The sequence below is a fragment of the Diaphorina citri genome, unplaced genomic scaffold (assembly GCF_000475195.1).
Source record: "Diaphorina citri unplaced genomic scaffold, Diaci psyllid genome assembly version 1.1 scaffold54, whole genome shotgun sequence".
NCBI classification, from domain to species: Eukaryota; Metazoa; Arthropoda; class Insecta; order Hemiptera; family Psyllidae; genus Diaphorina; species Diaphorina citri.
In genome coordinates this window covers 130,790-150,417 of record NW_007377491.1, presented here as the reverse complement: position 1 = coordinate 150,417, position 19,628 = coordinate 130,790, and the positions used below count along the sequence as shown (strand labels likewise).

Sequence of the window (19,628 nt, the reverse complement as noted above, 5' to 3'; positions counted from 1 at the left end):
AGGATGAACAACATCTTCTCAACTGTGAACAATTAGAGAATACCTGCACACACGATGACCTAAAGGAAGCCAACCAGAGAGCTGTTCAAGTTGCAAACTTCTGGAAGTTCAAGATTTAAAGGTGGTTCCGGAAACGGAAAGTAAGTAAGTAAGCAGTATAAGGAAGCCAACCAGAGAGCTGTTCAAGTTGCAAACTTCTGGAAGTTCAAGATTTAAAGGTGGTTCCGGAAACGGAAAGTAAGTAAGTGGTAGTTCTTACCGTAGTCTTAGTGGTCAACGCTTGTTTGATGCCATCCACTTCTAGTTTGAGTAGATGTCCAGTCCAGCGGATTTCTGCATCGGATCCGATCTCCACGCCCTCCTGACCATGTTTCAGTTGCTTGCGGTGGAAGTAGACATTACCCAGATGTAGCACTGTGAATATAAAGCAACATCGAAGCAACATATAATTTAAAGCAGCATTTATTTATTTATTTATTGTTTATTTAGTACAATTTACAATCTTACGATCTATGACAAACTGCACTTATTGATTAAAAAAAAAAAAAAAAATACAACTAGATTTTAACAGAAATCAGCTAGATTGAATTAATGAAGAGAATAGCAAAATTATAAAACATATACATAATATAAAGCAACATATAAAGCAACATATAATTCATCAAAGTTTAAGCTTATTGGACTAAACAGTCTGATTGGTTGATTTCAAATATTTTATGCAATCAAATTGCTTAAAGAATTAAACCAACAACTAGATTTTAACAGAAATCAGCTAGATTGAATTAATGAAGAGAATAGCAAAATTATAAAGATTCCATCCACCTTTCAAGATTGCTCAAGATTTTAGAATGGACATAAAGGCGAACTTTATCCTAAACAGATAAGAGAGTAAACTGCTGCATTAGACTCGTGTGGTCTGTGTCGTAGCATGCCCATCCCGCAGTATGTGGTATCATTTCAGCATCGGGATGATAAGACCACAGAAGAAACAATTCCTTCCATCAAACCTCTTAATAAAATTCCAGCCTAGTTAGCTTGGATGGTAGCGTGTCTGCCTTGTAAGCGCTGGGTCACGGGTTTGATTCGCACCCGAGGTATCCTTAACAGAGAAGGGTCGCTCTCAGAGCGGCTGGCTATCTCCTATTAAGAAATACTGGCCTATGTAAATCAAAACGGTGACGTCAAGGAAAACCCTTGATACTGTGTTATCTAAAGGCTCACAGTGAAAGACAAATCAGTGGTCCCTAAAATAATCCCGGGTCCAAATTCGCCACCCACTCACCTGTCGCTTTCTCCTATCCTGTCTTCCTTCTTTCTTCGATTTCGGGACGATAAGACCTTAGCAGTTACAGTTCCCTCTGTCAAGCACCCTCCTGATTGCCAGACGATTCTTGCTACATATTATTATTATATATATATTTTTTTTCTTTTATAATTAATCAAAGGTCTTTTGTTCTAAACTTTCGTTGTTTATTATATTTTTTTTTTTATTATTATTTTCTTTTATAACCAAGCAAGGTCTTCTGTTCTAAACTATTAAACCCATAAAATAAACGAGACCTTGTTTAGCCTACTGGGGTAAAGGGACTTTTTAGTTTCCTTCGAGCAGGATAAACAAAGTATATTCTATTCTTACCTGCTTGTAGATTGAACCAGTTGTCATTATGCGAAGTAAGTTCTGCAAATAGTCCATCTATCTGTAGTGACATGAGAGGGGCATATTTGACCTTGTCACTCACGCTAGACTGGGTGCACTCACGGAGTTTGAGTGACAGCTGTAGCTGCTTGATGTACAGACCTATCCTTAACGTATGACCTGAAAAGCGGAAATGAGAAATAATCTTCTTAAAAAAATAATAATAATAATAAAATAATAATAAGGGCTATAACATCTAGCCAATGGCGTGGTCATTCACCCTGCGAATAGGAATTATCTTTAAAAAGGCATATGTTATCTACAAAGTAGGAAAAAGCATTGTTCGACTTTACTTGGACCCGTAGGCATTTATGAACGTAAATTATCGCTCCCAAGTCAGACTGAAGCAATAGCCAGCCCAGTTACCTTGGAGGCTAGCAGACACGCCTTGTAAGCGCTGGGTCATGGGTTCGATTTCCCTTCGAGGCGAACTTTATCCTAAACAGGTAAGGTGCGTTCTCGGAACGGCTGGCTTTCCACTCTGGGGCTTAGGTGTAGGGGCAAACAGGCCTAAAAGTCGGGTTAAGCTTGTACGAATGTACTTACGGAAGAAAAAAATAATAATAAAAACCAAATTAACTAAGGAACTAATTTGTACATAGCCACCCTCTCACCTGTCACAGCATCTCGTGGGAGGGCGGGGCCCAGTTCCTCATCCACCAATAGGGAAGGTATCAGACGCCACGCCCATCCAAACCACCCCACCTCCTCCCCCCCACTAGACTCGGGTAAAAGCGGAGTAGGGGTAGTGAGGGGAGGTTCTTTACGCTGGGGGCTGGCTGGGGTGGGAGAAGAGGGAGGGGAGGGAGGAAGGCCAGTAGGGGAAGAAGGGGGTTGGGGACCTCCGTGACTAGAATTGAGCTTGGACTTTGAGATCACCTGTGAAGAAGAGAGAAAATAATAAAATAGAATAGATCAATAGAATATTATATAGGTATACCTACTTAGAATGACACTAAAAAGTTCCTTTACTCCCTGAGCCTGATCAACGTCTTATAATTTTATAAATTACCTAAATACAATTTAAAAAAGCAAAAAAAAGAGATTTTTCTTGGGTTTAACTTCACTGTATAAGTACTAATGTTTTTATTGATGGGGATTTAAATCTCCATTAGGTAACAAGCTACCCACCTACTCACATGAACCTTACTCATACTTACCTTCTCATTAATTTAATAAGTTCTTCTTTACAAAAAAAAAATCGTCGCTTTTCTCAAGGAGATAGATCAGTGAAACATCTGTTATAGTAGATTTTACACATCTGTCATTGCAAAACCATCTCTTAGCTTTCCATAGGTAACTTCTTTACCTCATCAAGCCTCTTACCTTGCAAAACTTACCTTCTTTAAATTAACAACCAGCCCAAAATGATATCTCATCAACCCTTTCCCATCCTAGGATATGCTTGTGTTCCTCTACAGTAGATATTATAGTTGATGAAATAAGAGACTTTTTTTAACTTTAATTTTTTTGTACATAAATGGTAGGTCAGTGCCCAAAATGATATCTCATCAACCCTTTCCCATCCTAGGATATGCTTGTGTTCCTCTACAGTAGATATTATAGTTGATGAAATAAGAGAATTTTTTTAACTTTAATTTTTTTGTACATAAATGGTAGGTCAGTTAAGTTTATTTAAATAGGTATTTAAAACAATAATGGTTCATACATTACATGGCGCATTAATTAAAATCAACATAGTGGAAAATAAATTGAAAATACATAACAATAATACTATTCAATATTAGTTCCGTTAAATACATATATAAGGAGGTAACATCATGTGTAATATATTATTTGACAAAAATTGGTTGGTTTTGAACGGATTTATTGGTGCATTTGCAGCATTTCAGAGAGGTCATAGTGTGAATATGATCAGAACTTTGCCTCTAAAAAAAGAACTTCGAGTTCTATTATGTATGCTGAAACTTTAGGTCTAGGTAATACATACAATGTATTACATTTTCTATCTTTGGACGAGAGATTATCTTTCTCTATAGAAAACCGCTCAGAACTCTGAACTTTCACTACAAAATCTTACAAATCATGGGACACAGAAGCACGAATCTCACAAATTTAGGACACGGAAGTATACAACAGAAGTTACAGAGGACAGAGTATTTACAAGCGAAGGAAGGACTAGGGAAGAGGTGGTGACATCAGACCCTCATCTCACTCAAATTCCCACCGGGGGGATTCGAACCCCCGGACCCTGTAGACGAAGACGTGCTTGAGTTAAGCTTGATGAGATTCTTAGCCCCGCCCCCATCACACGGGTTCCCTTGATACGAGCTTCGCGAACACTCGAGGACGTTCGGGCTCTGTCGGAAACTCTCGTGAACATTCGAGCTTCGGAAGTTACAATCGGCGCCCGTCGACTGCGCCATTTTGCAATCGTACGTCATCACCGGGTTGAACGTTATGTTACGCGGCAACGTGGCCACGTTGTTACAACAGGGTTGTGACGTCATAAAGAAACTGACAGGTTGCTGGGGAATTGAACATAGTACCTCCTGTGATCCCTATTTAGAATTGGCTTTAGGGTACTTTGACATTTTATCTATCACTTTGATGCACAATACTGCTACGATTGTGAAAGACTACTGACAATCAGTCCCCTTAAAGTGAAGATTGGGAGATGTCATCAAAATCAGCAATGATCTTTCTAGTTAAACAGGCTCCTAGTTCTGTTGTAATAGGGCTACCCAATCCTGGGTGTTAGTAATAAGCTGCTGGCTGCTGGTGAAAGACTACTGACAATCAGTCCCCTTAAAGTGAAGATTGGGAGATGTCATCAAAATCAGCAATGATCTTTCTAGTTGAACAGGCTAGTTCTGTTGGTGTAATAGGGCTACCCAATCCTGGGTGTTGGTAATAAGCTGCTTACTAAAAGAATCTATTTCTAGTGACAGTAGTGACTTACTCAAGGGTAGGTGAAGGGGAGGGTGATGGCTGAGAGTCTCTGTGAGGGGAGTTACTGGTGGCAGCATTATTGCTGTCAGTGTCATTTTGACCTGACTTGAATTTCATCACACATTCTGAAAACAAAAGAGATCAGGTATCTAAGTGCCTTTGTATTTAGCAGTCACATATTCCATGGAATCCAGGGAAGCAGAGCATCCCTCCATCTCTATCATTTATTCTCAATCCCTAGGTACACTTCCTGTTACTATTCACTTGCCAAAATTAGACATTGATTATTCAACCTGGCTTCTAAGATTACCAGCAAAATAGCATACCTATTGTAAATGGGTTTATAGCTTCTCCCCCTTTTGAAAATCTGTTGAAGCAGCCTCCATGGCCAAGTGGGTATCACGCTAGACTTGCACGCAGGAGGTCCGGGTTTGATTCCCGGCAGAGCCCAGTTTTTCGGCTCTGTGCTTGGAGTTTGGGGTACACTCAACCTCATGAGGACAATTGAGTAGCTTTTAGATTTAGATATTTACCTATTGTATCAATGACAACTTCCACTGAGCTTGATCCTAGGCTGGTCCATGGCACCTTGATTCTCAACTCATTGATATGTCCGCTGACAAAATGAAACGGAACCAAGCTCTCCAAAGCTTCCAAGTCCAATTCTAAATTGTGAAAACATGCCTGTCCTTCCCATAAATGTAGCTGGAAAGTGAACAAGAAGTTATGTGTACCAAGTGTAAAGATGTGTAGAGATTGAGTGAGTAATGAAAAAGACCAACTCTTTTCAATAGACTACTCGGTCAATCCTAAACATGAAACTCACTCAAATCCCCATAGGTACCTATAGGGCACTCAGCTCCCACAACCTGGTGCTTTAAAGACAGGTGTACCACCACCCAAGCTGATTAGGAAAAAACCTTTCATAACAAGTTACAATGACACAGTCAGATATGCAATCAGAATGATAGATACATATTTTCCACTCATTTCTACACATTTCACAAATACCTGTTTGGTATTTGTGAAATGCAAAATGTGAAATTGCTTTAGGAAGAGAACTTCCGGGATGAAGAAGTTACGGCCATAAACTCCCTTTTATCATTTACACATTATTCTAAAAGCAGGGCAGAATTCAGGCAAGGGCTTAAGTATTTAGAAAAGTTAAAAACTAAATTCAGAAGAGAACTTTTTCCTAAACAGAATAAGGCCCGTTCATGGGCATAGGAAGGGCCCATAAAAAAAAATAAAATAAAATAAAATAAAAAAAGGAGAGTGTTTCACCGCCCTTTTTATTTCCTAGCAATGAATCTACTGCTACAGTCTCTTACCTGCTTGTAGATTGAACCAGTTGTCATTATGTGAGGTAAGTTCTGCAAATAGTCCATCTATCTGTAGTGACATGAGGGGGGCATATTTGACGTTGTCAGCATTAGACTGGCTGGGATCGAACCCACGCCCGCCACTGCTACAGTCTCTTACCTGCTTGTAGATTGAACCAGTTGTCATTATGTGATGTAAGTTCTGCAAATAGTCCATCTATCTGTAGTGACATGAGGGGGGCATATTTGACCTTGTCACTCACGCTAGACTGGGTGCAGCACTCACGGAGTTTGAGTGACAGCTGTAACTGCTTGATGTACAGACCTATCCTTAACGTATGACCTGAAAAGGAGAAAAAAGGAATAATTAGGTATAGGCATATCTATCTCGAAATAGGCACATCTACAAAATACGAAAAAAAGGCATTAATCAACGGCAAAAAGGCATTAATTACACTTGAACAATGTTGAAAAAGATGGAATCAAATTCGAACAACCAACCTCCCGAACCAAAATCTACTGCACTAACCACTTCATTACTAAGGCTGGTTATTACCAGGTAAGTGTGACGTCATTGTTGACACAAACATTGGCCCAATGACCAATGAAATTGAAGTTTATACCAGCCTAGTTAGTTAGCTACTAACCACTTCATTACTAAGGCTGGTTATTACCAGGTAAGTGTGACGTCATTGTTGACACAAACATTGGCCCAATGACCAATGAAATGGAAGTTTATACCAGCCTAGTTAGTTAGCTTGGAGGGTAGCGTGTCTGCCTTGTAAGCGCTGGGTCACGGGTTTGATTCCCGCCCGAGGTATCCTTAACAGAGAAGGTTCGCTCTCAGAGCGGCTGGCTATCTCCTATTAAGAAATACTGGCCTATGTAAATCAAAACGGTGACGTCAAGGAAAACCCTTGATACTGTGTTATCTAAAGGCTCACAGTGAAAGACAAATCAGTGGTCCCTAAAATAATCCCGGGTCCAAATTCGCCACCCACTCACCTGTCACAGCATCTCGTGGGAGGGCGGGGCCCAGTTCCTCATCCACCAATAGGGAAGGTATCAGACGCCACGCCCATCCAAACCACCCCACCTCCTCCCCCCCACTAGACTCGGGTAAAAGCGGAGTAGGGGTAGTGAGGGGAGGTTCTTTACGCTGGGGGCTGGCTGGGGTGGGAGAAGAGGGAGGGGAGGGAGGAAGGCCAGTAGGGGAAGAAGGGGGTTGGGGACCTCCGTGACTAGAATTGAGCTTGGACTTTGAGATCACCTGTGAAGAAGAGAGAAAATAATAAAATAGAATAGATCAATAGAATATTATATAGGTATACCTACTTAGAATGACACTAAAAAGTTCCTTTACTCCCTGAGCCTGATCAACGTCTTATAATTTTATAAATTACCTAAATACAATTTAAAAAAGCAAAAAAAAGAGATTTTTCTTGGGTTTAACTTCACTGTATAAGTACTAATGTTTTTATTGATGGGGATTTAAATCTCCATTAGGTAACAAGCTACCCACCTACTCACATGAACCTTACTCATACTTACCTTCTCATTAATTTAATAAGTTCTTCTTTACAAAAAAAAAATCGTCGCTTTTCTCAAGGAGATAGATCAGTGAAACATCTGTTATAGTAGATTTTACACATCTGTCATTGCAAAACCATCTCTTAGCTTTCCATAGGTAACTTCTTTACCTCATCAAGCCTCTTACCTTGCAAAACTTACCTTCTTTAAATTAACAACCAGTTCCAAAATCTTCAGTAGCAGATATAGCTGAGGTTTGCTCACAATATATCTCATTTTATCACAGCATACATCAAGTCGTGTCAGTCTTGTTTCGTAGTTCTTATCGAACTGTTGGCATAGCCGCATTTCAAGGCTGCATTTAAACAGGAGCGGTTCCAAGAACGTCACGATGTGTCCGGAAGATGACCGACGGTCCAAACAGATGGTGATGTCCAGTAGTTTGATACGCTTGCGGAGGAAGAGGTCTTTGGGAGATAGTTCTGTGAAGAGGAGATGATTTTTGGTTTGACCTGACTGAAAACTTTGTTTCTGGATTGGTTCATTTTGGGTAACAACTAACAACCCTTTCACCATGCGCAAAAAGATTTTTTTCTTTGTAACGAATTTTTTTCCGTCTTTTTTTCGTGAGGATTAGACAGATGAAGTAGTGTGTTCACATTGCCAACAAAGAACAATTCAGAAAAAAAGTAACTTCAGACAAGGAAAAATTCGAGCAGTGTGAATGGGCTGTAACTTGGGGCATGTCTTCAAATAGGTCCACATGGGTGGTGTTATGTCCTTACCTGTGAAAGTGGGAAGCCACTTCTCATTGACCTAGTCACGCTGAATTGTTTTAATATTCAGCGACAGCACTGTATCCTCCTAGATAATCTTCAAGATGACATTGTTACACACTATATTCAAATTAGACAGCACTCCTTAAGTTATACATTGAGTAAAATTCTTACCTGTGAAAGCCGGGAGCCATTTTTCATCAACCGAGTCACACTGGATGGTTTTAATATTCAATGACAACACTGTATCCTCCTCGATTATCTTCAAGATGACATTGTTGCAGACTATTTTCAAATTAGACAGCACTCTCCGGACTAGACTAATCATGTAGGTACTGTTAGAGGATTCTACAGGGGTGAGAGATGCGGTGCCAGGCTCCAGAGAGGGTAAGTTGGGACTGCAACAAAAGGGAAAAGATAATGCTTAAACAAAAGACTTACCTCCTTTGAAAAAAAGTAGGTACCTTGGATCCTCTTTTGCCTTAGCTTAAGAACAAGTACTTAGTGAAAAAATGAAGTAATTTCCAAGCATAAAGCTAAAGAAACTGACAGGTTGCTGGGGAATTGAACATAGTACCTCCTGTGATCCCTATTTAGAATTGGCTTTAGGGTACTTTGACATTTTATTTATCACTTTGATGCACAATACTGCTACGATTGTGAATGACTACTGACAATCAGTCCCCTTAAAGTGAAGATTGGGAGATGTCATCAAAATCAGCAATGATCTTTCTAGTTGAACAGGCTCCTAGTTCTGTTGTTGTAATAGGGCTACCCAATCCTGGGTGTTGGTAATAAGCTGCTGACTAAAATAATCTATTTCTAGTGACAGAAGTGACTTACTCAAGGGTAGGTGAAGGGGAGGGTGATGGCTGAGAGTCTCTGTGAGGGGAGTTACTGGAGGCAGCATTATTGCTGTCAGTATCATTCTGACCTGACTTGAATTTCATCACACATTCTAACCTCAGAAATGTGACATACACTTCTTCTGTAAGACGAGCAGGAAGAAGATAAGGACTAACTAAATTATCGCCAACAATACCAGCCCACGGTTTGACCTGACTGAAAACTTTGTTTCTGGATTGGTTCATTTTGGGTAACAACTAACAACCCTTTCACCATGCGCAAAAAGATTTTTTCCTTGTGCTTAACAAAAAATTTTCCGTCTTTTTTTCGTGAGGATTAGACAAATGAAGTAGTGTGTTCACATTGCCAACAAAGAACAATTCAGAAAAAATGTAACTTCGGACAAAGAAAAATTCGAGCAGTGTGAATGGGCTGTAACTTGGGGCATGTCTTAAAATAGGTCCACATGGGTGGTGTTATGTCCTTACCTGTGAAAGCGGGAAGCCACTTCTCACTGGTCTAGTCACGCTGAATTGTTTTAATATTCAGCGACAGCACTGTATCCTCCTAGATAATCTTCAAGATGACATTGTTACACACTATATTCAAATTAGACAGCACTCTTTATGTTATACATTGTACAAGGGTAAAATCCTTACCTGTGAAAGCGGGAAGCCATTTCTCATCAACCGAGTCACACTGGATGGTTTTAATATTCAATGACAACACTGTATCCTCCTCGATTATCTTCAAGATGACATTGTTGCAGACTATTTTTTCCGTCTTTTTTTCGTGAGGATTAGACAAATGAAGTAGTGTGTTCACATTGCCAACAAAGAACAATTCAGAAAAAATGTAACTTCAGACAAAGAAAAATTCGAGCAGTGTGAATGGGCTGTAACTTGGGGCATGTCTTAAGATAGGTCCACACGGGTGGTGTTATGTCCTTACCTGTGAAAGCGGGAAGCCATTTCTCATCAACCGAGTCACACTGGATGGTTTTAATATTCAACGACAACACTGTATCCTCCTCAATAATCTTCAGGATGACATTGTTGCAGACTATCTTCAAATTAGACAGCACTCTCCGGAACATTCCACTATTTGTAAAGCATGCTTCATCGGTCCAGAGAATATTTGTTTCAAAGGCTGGATCTTGATTTGCTTGTTGTAGGTACAATTTTCAGGTACTAGGTAACTCCATAGCAAATTCTGTACATCGCGTTTTTGCCAAACATTTTGTTGTATCTCCGGTTTCGGTCGTTCGATTTCGACGATCTTGATGTCTAATGAAAGGCAACAAAACAGACAAGTTTTTCCTGATGAGAACCAGATTTTTATGGGGGAAAAGTTTTGAGTTATTCAAGCGGAAAGTTGGTCAAAAAATCTCAAAAATTGAAATTTTGGAGAGAACAGCACTCTCCGGACTAGACTAATCATGTAGGTACTGTTAGAGGATTCTACGGGGGTGAGAGATCCGGTGCCAGGCTCCAGAGACGGTAAGTTGGGACTGCAACAAAAGGGAAAAGATAATGTTTATACAAAAGACTTACCTCCTTTGAAAAAAAGTAGGTACCTTGGATCCTCTTTTGCCTTAGCTCAAGAACAAGTACTTAGTGAAAAAATGGAGTATTTCCAAGCATAAAGCCAAAGGAACTGACAGGTTGCTGGGGAATTGAACCTAGTACCTCCTGTGATCCTTATTTACAGTTTGCTTTAGGAGGGTACTTTTACTTTTTGTTTCGGGAATGAGCCGAAGCCACACGGACAGCTGATGGGCGCGGTAGTGGTTCTTCATTCGCGGCTTCATACCTAGGGAGAGACGGGGGGAAATTACTCCTAGTCTGATCTCAAATCTTTTGGTAAATAAACCAGATATCTTCTGGAATGGGGGTGACTTAAAAAGATTTGCCAGCGACAGTCATTGCCTTTATAGATGTCACCTTGTGACCTCATATCTGTGAGGATGGTGTAGTAGCTGTAGAAAAAAAAGACAGGACCATTTGGAAGAGGAAGCGTGTCGAGACAATGGATCAACTTCGGTCTGAGATGGCACTCAAGTAAATATTTTTAATTAGGACAGCCACACACTATCAGTTAGACCTGACAGGTACACCTAATCAGGTCCGTCTGTCAGGTCTACCTGATAGTGATGTGTGTGCTCGTAATATATTATTTGACAAAAATTGGTTGGTTTTGAACGGATTTATTGGTGCATTTGCAGCATTTCAGAGAGGTCATAGTGTGAATATAATCAGAACTTTGTCTCTAAAAAAGAACTTCGAGTTCTATTATGTATGCTGAAACTTTAGGTCTAGGTAATACATACAATGTATTACATTTTCTACCTTTGGACGAGAGATTATTTTTCTCTATAGAAAACCGCTCAGAACTCTGAACTTTCACTATAAAATCTTACAAATCATGCGACACAGAAGCACGAATCTCACAAATTTAGGACACGGAAGTATACAACAGAAGTTACAGAGGACAGAGTATTTACAAACGAAGGAAGGACTAGGGAAGAGGTGGTGACATCAGACCCTCATCTCACTCAAATTCCCACCAGGGGGATTCGAACCCCCGGACCCTGTAGACGAAGACGTGCTTGAGTTAAGCTTGATGAGATTCTTAGCCCCGCCCCCATCACACGGGTTCCCTTGATACGAGCTTCGCGAACACTCGAGTACGTTCGGGCTCTGTCGGAAACTCTCGTGAACATTCGAACTTCGGAAGTTACAATCGGCGCCCGTTGACTGCGCCATTTTGCAATCGTACGTCATCACCGGATTGAACGTAATGTTACGCGGCAACGTTGCCACGTTGTTACAACAGGGTTGTGACGTCATGGGAGGAGGAGGTCACTCATCGATTTATTGGCAGGAGAGGCCATAATTAGACATAAAAGAAAAGTTGATGACACTTTCTCGGAGGAGGAGAGGGACGGAGGAAGAGAGAGAGAAAGAGAACGAAAGGGAGGAAGAGAAAAGAAATGGAGGGAAGTAGAAAAGAGGGAGAGAGGGAGGGAAAGAGGGGAGAAGGAGGGAGAGAAAGAGAGTTGTTCACATTTACTGGAAATGGGAGTGAAGTAGAAGAAAGAGGCAGAAAAGGGAGCAAAGAGAAAGAGGAGAGGAAGCAGAAAGAAGAAAGAAAAGGGAGGTAGAAGAGTGGGGAGGAAAAGAGTAGAAGAAAAAAGAACGAAAGGACGAAATAAAGAGAAAAGGGAAGAAACGTTGGCAGGGGAGGGAAAAAGTTACTGAGGGAGTGTGGGGGAGGGAAATATTGGAAGAAACGGGGCCAAAAAGGGAGGGAGAGAGAGAGAGAGAGGAAATAGTAATAGAAAGTAAAAAGGGGACCTATCTGAATACATTGCTATACGCTATACCTACTTAGCTATGTATAGATATACTAACTTACTACTACCTACCAACTTAGTAACATCACATGGAAGGTTGTCATATTTAATACCTACCTACTATCATTATCATATGGCGGGTTGCTGTATCTACCTTCCTATCGAATACTACCTACTTTACATTATAACAATTTATACCTTGTTTCAATATAAGAACAGCTTTTTTATCCCGTGACCATTATACTCAGTGAATTTTTCTTGTACGTCATTTTCCACCACAACTTTTTCTCCAATGAGTCCACACCGCTGTATCTACCTTCCTATCGAACACTACCTACTTTACATTATAACAATTTATACCTTGTTTCAATCTAGAACTACATTGACAATTTTCATATTGGGCCTCTGGCACTACAAACTCAAAGTACACGGGTGTGTACATTGGGCGTCAGGAGGATAAGAACAGCACTCTCGTATATTGGAATATTCTACCGTGGATAATAACTTGTCTCCTTCTCATCCGTAGGGAGTAGCGACGCCATATTGTTTTTTAAGACTTAAATTACGAAAAGCTAATACCTACCTATACTTCCCTACCTATCTTCTACAGGCAGAAGACGGTTTATATCGATGTAGGTAGGTACATTAAAAAAGGAAAGAAGAAGAAAAAAAAAACAGGCGGAAACTTTTTTTTAGGTAATTTCGTTCAGCCACACTACCAACCAGCACATTAGGTACGTCACGTGAAGTGATAGCTATCTGGAAATGTGCTGTAGTGTGAATTCTTTTAGTTTTTGAATGGGTAGATGAATATTTATTATCAAAATAGAGGTAGGTACAATAACTTAATAAGTCATAACTGAACAAGAACTAAGATAAGTAGATGCATGTGTTCGATTCAATAAAATCAACTCGAGGTTTAACTCTGCATCGCGTATCTGTAGATATCTACCTACCTATGTAGGTACCTACCTATATAATAATAATAGTGCTTATTTATACTGCTCGCATAGGACTGATAAAAGTTTCATTTGGTGCATCTGCAAAACACTCAATATCAAAAGCAGAGACGAGACTACGAAAATTTTGAGCATTTCCCCCCGGGTACATCATTGTTTGGCCCCTCGGGCTTTCCCTTCGACAAAGTTCTGGATACAGCCCTACTTTCAACTTGATCTTTACTTGTCTTCAGGAGATCAGCCGGGGGGTGCGTCCAGCAAGCGTCGCTTCAGCAATGTCAGCGACGTCGTATCCCGCAAGTTCTCCAACACCATCGGCTGGCGACAGCAGATCCCCATCCAGGACATCGTCACCCAAGGCAAGACCCTGGTGGGCCAGTACATGCGGTGCCGCCTCAAGAGGTAATAATTGTTGTTATTGTTGTTTTAGCGGTTTTAGCTTTCGCCGAACGGTAATAGCAGAATAAAGAAAAGATATCTTTTTGTATCTGCTATACACCGGGGTGATGGTCTCTAGCTCTAACCAAGAAGAAGAAGAAAAAAAAAACACACAGGCGGAAACTTTTTTTTTTAGGTAATTTTGTTCAGGACAGCCACACTACCAACCAGCACATTACGTCACGTGAAGTGATAGCCTGTCCTGAACGAAATTACCTACAATATTATGGGGAAACTTTGAACTACATCTCTCTGAATCCCCATGACTTCACGTGACGTGATGATAGTGTGTTTCTACCTTAAGGCGTTTCTACCCTAGGAGTTTGCTAACCTCACTTACCCTTATACCTAAGACTCAGGTGAGTCCCAACATACAAATATCAACATACCTAGGTACCTGAAACAAGATCAAGTACCAACTTACCCTGTTCGAGCAAAGTTGCTCAAGTAGAGTATGAAGGCTTCACTCAGGGCGACCTCAGACTTGGTGAAGTTATGATCTGACTCATTGACTGAGTAGTTCACTGAAAAGAGTAGTTCTTTTTCGCACTGACTCGTTACTCTTTAGTGCCAAACTTACCCTGTTCGCGCAGAGTTACTCAGGTAGACTATGAAGCCTCCAACTTACACTTAAGGTTCCAACTTACCTTTGTCAGACTTAAGTAACAACTTACAGTCAACAAACTTACCCTGTTCGCGCAGAGTTACTCAGGTAGACTATGAAGGCTCCAACTTACACTTAAGGTTCCAACTTACCTTTGTCAGACTTGACTCGTTACTCTTTAGTGCCAAACTTACCCTGTTCGCGCAGAGTTACTCAGGTAGACTATGAAGGCTCCAACTTACACTTAAGGTTCCAACTTACCTTTGTCAGACTTGAGTAACAACTTACAGTCAACAAACTTACCCTGTTCGAGCAAAGTTGCTCAGGTAGAGTATGAAGGCTTCACTCAGGGCAACCTCAGACTTGGTGAAGTTATGATCTGACTCATTGACTGAGTAGTTCACTGAAAAGAGTAGTTCTTTTTCGCACTGACTCGTTACTCTTTAGTGCCAAACTTACCCTGTTCGCGCAGAGTTACTCAGGTAGACTATGAAGCCTCCAACTTACACTTAAGGTTCCAACTTACCTTTGTCAGACTTAAGTAACAACTTACAGTCAACAAACTTACCCTGTTCGAGCAAAGTTGCTCAGGTAGAGTATGAAGGCTTCACTCAGGGCAACCTCAGACTTGGTGAAGTTAGTTATGATCTGACTCATTGACTGAGTAGTTCACTGAAAAGAGTAGTTCTTTTTCGCACTGACTCGTTACTCTTTAGTGCCAAACTTACCCTGTTCGCGCAGAGTTACTCAGGTAGACTATGAAGGCTCCAACTTACCTTTGTCAGACTTGAGTAACAACTTACAGTCAACAAACTTACCCTGTTCGCGCAAAGTTGCTCAGGTAGAGTATGAAGGCTCCAACTTACACTTAAGGTTCCAACTTACCTTCGTCAGACTTAAGTAACAACTTACAGTCAACAAACTTACCCTGTTCGCGCAAAGTTGCTCAGGTAGAGTATGAAGGCTCCAACTTACACTTAAGGTTCCAACTTACCTTTGTCAGACTTGAGTAACAACTTACACTCAACAAACTTACCCTGTTCGCGCAAAGTTGCTCAGGTAGAGTATGAAGGCTTCACTCAGGGCAACCTCAGACTTGGTGAAGTTCCGGGGGAAATGGCTGAACCCATCGATCAGGGGGGCACCGAATATGTAGGGCAACTCCTCACCATGTGCTGTGCCCATACGCTGGAAACAAGAACACAAGGGATGAGAGTGAAAGAGAGTTTTTTCGCCTTAAAGTCTTGATCCTAATCAATATGGCGACAGGGGGAATTGGATACCTACAAATTTGATGGTTAAACCCATCGATTTGGGGGGCACCGAATATGTAGGGTAACTCCTCTCCTTGTGCTGTGCCCAAAACGGGACGAGAGAATGAAAGGGAGTTTTTATAAATAAGTCTTGGTCCTAACTCATGAGGGCCTACATTACATGTAAAGTCACACCAAACTTGACCAAACCCTTCTCTCTTTTTCTTCGCTAATATCTCAGTCCCTCCATGTCAGAGTGCATCGGGAATTTCTCCATTAGTTAAAAAAAATCCTACTATTTTCACTATTATTTGACATATTAACTCAGAATCGGTCCGGAGTTAGAAGCGGTAAAATTCAGTAAGATCCAACGGAAAAAAGTTCGGCTCTTATGGGATGATGTGAGGTTGTCGACGAATATTGTTATTCTTACCATTTTTACGGTCAGAATCCGGTACGGTACGACTCCAACGAATATTGTTTAAAAAAAATAGCCGTTAGGCAGCAACCTTCATCCCGTGAGTCCTTTTCACTATTATTTGACTAAAAAATCCTACTATTTTCACTATTATTTGACTAAAAAATCCTACTATTTTCACTATTATTTGACTAAAAAATCCTACTATTTTCACTATTATTTGACTAAAAAATCCTACTATTTTCACTATTATTTGACTAAAAAATCCTACTATTTTCACTATTATTTGACTAAAAAATCCTACTATTTTCACTATTATTTGACTAAAAAATCCTACTATTTTCACTATTATTTGACTAAAAAATCCTACTATTTTCACTATTATTTGACATATTAACTCAGAATCGGTCCGAAGTTAGAAGTGGTAAAATTCAGTAAGATCCAACAGAAAAAAGTTCGGCTCTTATGGGATGATGTGAGGTTGTCGACGAATATTGTTATTCTTACCGTTTTTACGGTCAGAATCCGGTACGGTACGACTCCGACGAATATTGTTTAAAAAAAAAACAGCCGTTATGCAGCAACCTTCATCCCGTTAGTCCTTTAAAAAAAGTCATACCTGAGGATAATCGCCATCTTTGGTCTGATAATCGAACACGTAGAAATACGACTTGGTGTGCCCAGGGGACGAAGGAGGGTTCGGTGCCCCCGAGGTTCCATTCCCGGCACCTCCCCCCGACTGAAGCAGCTGGGGGCGGCTCAGCAGGTCCCCAATTTGGACCAGAGGGGCAACATATTGGGCGTCGGAAATGGCGGCGATTGTGGCGTCCCTGGTGTTGATTGGATGAAGTATGGTGCGTTCCCAGTCCGTGTACTCGTTGATAACTGAGGGGGGAAAACCGAGAAAATCAAAATGATTATGAGGGTTCGATTCCCGAACGAAGATTTTTTTTTTTTTTAGGTATGACAGAGGGAACTGTAACTATTAATGTCCTATAGTCCCGAAATCGAAGAGAGAAGGAAGACAGGATAGGAGAAAGCCAGACGTTCCGAGAATGAAATTTACCCGTTTAGGATAAAATCCGCCCCGGACGGCAATTGAACCCGCGACCTAGCGCTTAGAAGGTAGACGCGCTACCATCCAAACTTTAACAAGGCTGGCTGAAGAAAAGGTTTGATTGGGGCATTGTAACGACGAAGATTGCCAGCCTAGTTAGCTTGAAAGTTGGAGTTCGATTCTCACCCGGAGCGGATTTAAAATCAGCTAAGATTCGTTCAGGGAAAGGCTGGCTCTTCCTATCCTGTCCTTCTTTCTTAAGGTGTGTTCACACATAGTTGCCCGGCCGTCGCTGTCGATTGAACCGTCCACACTGCCTCGACCACATAGATTTATCTCGTCGATCGACGGCCGGTCGACTATGTTTGGAGACACTTTTAGATTTCGGGACGATGAGACCTCAGTGGTTACAGTTCCCTTTATCAAACCTCGTATAATTCTTCGTCGTCTTCTTCTTCCACCTCCTTCTCCTCCTCCTCCCCCTCCTCTTCTTTTCGCTTCGAGAGCAGCAGCAGCTTAACAAGTTGCTTGTTATAGATACCTAGTACAAATAGCAATACCAACAAGAATGATAGCAAAAAGAGAGTAGCAATTTAAAATCGATCTCCCTTAAGCCATTATTTGCACCAGAAAAAAATGTCGCATTTGAGTGAAATGTATTCAATTCAATGTTGATACTACGGATAGAGAGGAAGAAGAAGAAGAAGAAAGGAGAGGAGGAAGAGAAAGAACGGAGAAATATAACTAGAGGGAAACTGCGAGAAGAATTTAAAGGGAGGGAAAGAGAAGAACTAGAAACGATGAAGTGTAGGAGAGAGACAACCACAACAAAAGAGAATGGTTTGCACCAGAAAAAAATGTCGCATTTGAGTGAAATGTATTCAATTCAATGTTGATACTACGGATAGAGAGGAAGAAGAAGAAGAAGAAGAAAGGAGAGGAGGAAGAGAAAGAACGGAGAAATATAACTAGAGGGAAACTGCGAGAAGAATTAAAAGGGAGGGAAAGAGAAGAACTAGAAACGATGAAGTGTAGGAGAGAGACAACCACAACGAGAGAGAATGGTACAAGCTGGGCCCGTCCCTCCGGGATTTTTTAGCCCGTAGTTTATTCGATCGTGATTAAAGAAAATCAGTACCTATGTAGGTACCTACCTAATTTGTTTGATATTCAGTTTATTATTATTCTTGAATTGATTTTACTTTCATGTAATGATTTACAACTTAATAACAAGTTCGTACGAATATCCCAAGTTCGGATACTTTATAGGTTTCGCGTACTGTCGCCGCTTTTGAACGGTTAGAGCTAGTATAAGCATCGAAGTTCCGAAGGATGTACATACTTATTTGGTGGAACAATAACTAAAACTCGATCACTTTTATAGCATGTAGGCCGATGGAGAAGGTTTTTCAGTCCTCATTTGGGATTCAAACCCGCGTCCTTCAGCTAACCAGGCAAGCGGTATGCTTCCGTGGCAGGTTTTACCTGAGGTCACGGTCAAATAATTCCCTGTGGAAAAACAAACCCACCATCCCATGTTCGAGATCAAGTTACTATGATATACGAACTCACACCATGGTATGTTATGCAATAAATTCTCAACATAGGAGCTGTTGTGACATCTGCGATGTGTGAATGTGTTTTCCATTTTCATTCAGGACCACACTTAGGAAGTAGGCTTGGAAATTCCTACTCCGAATTGGATGTTGGTGAGGGAGGAAGCGTATTAATCTAGTCACAGTAGTCCACTCCACAACCACATTACCAGACGCATCCCGTGTAGCTTCGATCATAGGGAAAATAAATAAACCGTGTTTTGTCAAAGAAGCGGCCACAATGAAGACCCAAGTTAGCACAAAGCGATGTACACTAATGTGAACGTACTATAGGAAAATATTGCTGAGAGCTAGGAACCTCTCCCTTGCTATAGCTTCCTTGAGGAGGAGGGAACGCTTCCTGCAATAGAACATAGACGAAAAATTCCACTTTTACTAGACAAGTATTTTGAGCGGCCTCAGCCTCCAAGGGGGTGTTTATAACTCTTGAAACTTTGGCCCCCCCTATTCCAGAGCAATGAGGACCCTGTCCAAGAAAAATATAGAATGTGTTTTTATAAAGTATCAGGTATTAATTTTCTAAAGTATCTGAGAGCACAACACACATTCAAGTGCCTAGTCAAGCATGAAAATTAGCACTACCTACCACTATTTGCATTGAATGTCATTTCAGTTATTATTGATGTGTGCTTCACATACCCTCTTATTTGTTTTACATTACTTGTCCGTTTTATAAATAAAAATACTATTTCTAAAGTATCTGAGAGCACAACACACATTCAAGTGCCTAGTCAAGCATGAAAATTAGCACTACCTACCACTATTTGCATTGAATGTTATTTCAGTTATTATTGATGTGTGCTTCACATATTCTCTTATTTGTTTTACATTACTTGTCCGTTTTA

General features: G+C 40.7%; 1 protein-coding gene across 1 annotated transcript in view; it reads right to left on the bottom strand.

Annotated features, from left to right (window-relative positions):
* The window catches only part of LOC113470541 (vacuolar protein sorting-associated protein 13B-like), a 28,986-nt gene extending 17,054 nt beyond the window's left edge, over positions 1-11,932 (bottom strand). Inside the window, exons 1-9 of the mRNA XM_026829059.1 lie at positions 11,638-11,932; positions 10,772-10,895; positions 10,532-10,593; positions 10,035-10,232; positions 9,081-9,225; positions 8,412-8,635; positions 7,663-7,943; positions 6,937-7,201; positions 6,092-6,274 (exon numbers count right to left, since the gene is read on the bottom strand). Of these exons, the coding sequence (XP_026684860.1) occupies positions 6,092-6,274; positions 6,937-7,201; positions 7,663-7,943; positions 8,412-8,635; positions 9,081-9,225; positions 10,035-10,232; positions 10,532-10,593; positions 10,772-10,895; positions 11,638-11,932 (1,777 nt within the window). The remainder of the gene's footprint in view (positions 1-6,091; positions 6,275-6,936; positions 7,202-7,662; positions 7,944-8,411; positions 8,636-9,080; positions 9,226-10,034; positions 10,233-10,531; positions 10,594-10,771; positions 10,896-11,637) is intronic.
* Positions 11,933-19,628: the final 7,696 nt, after the last annotated feature.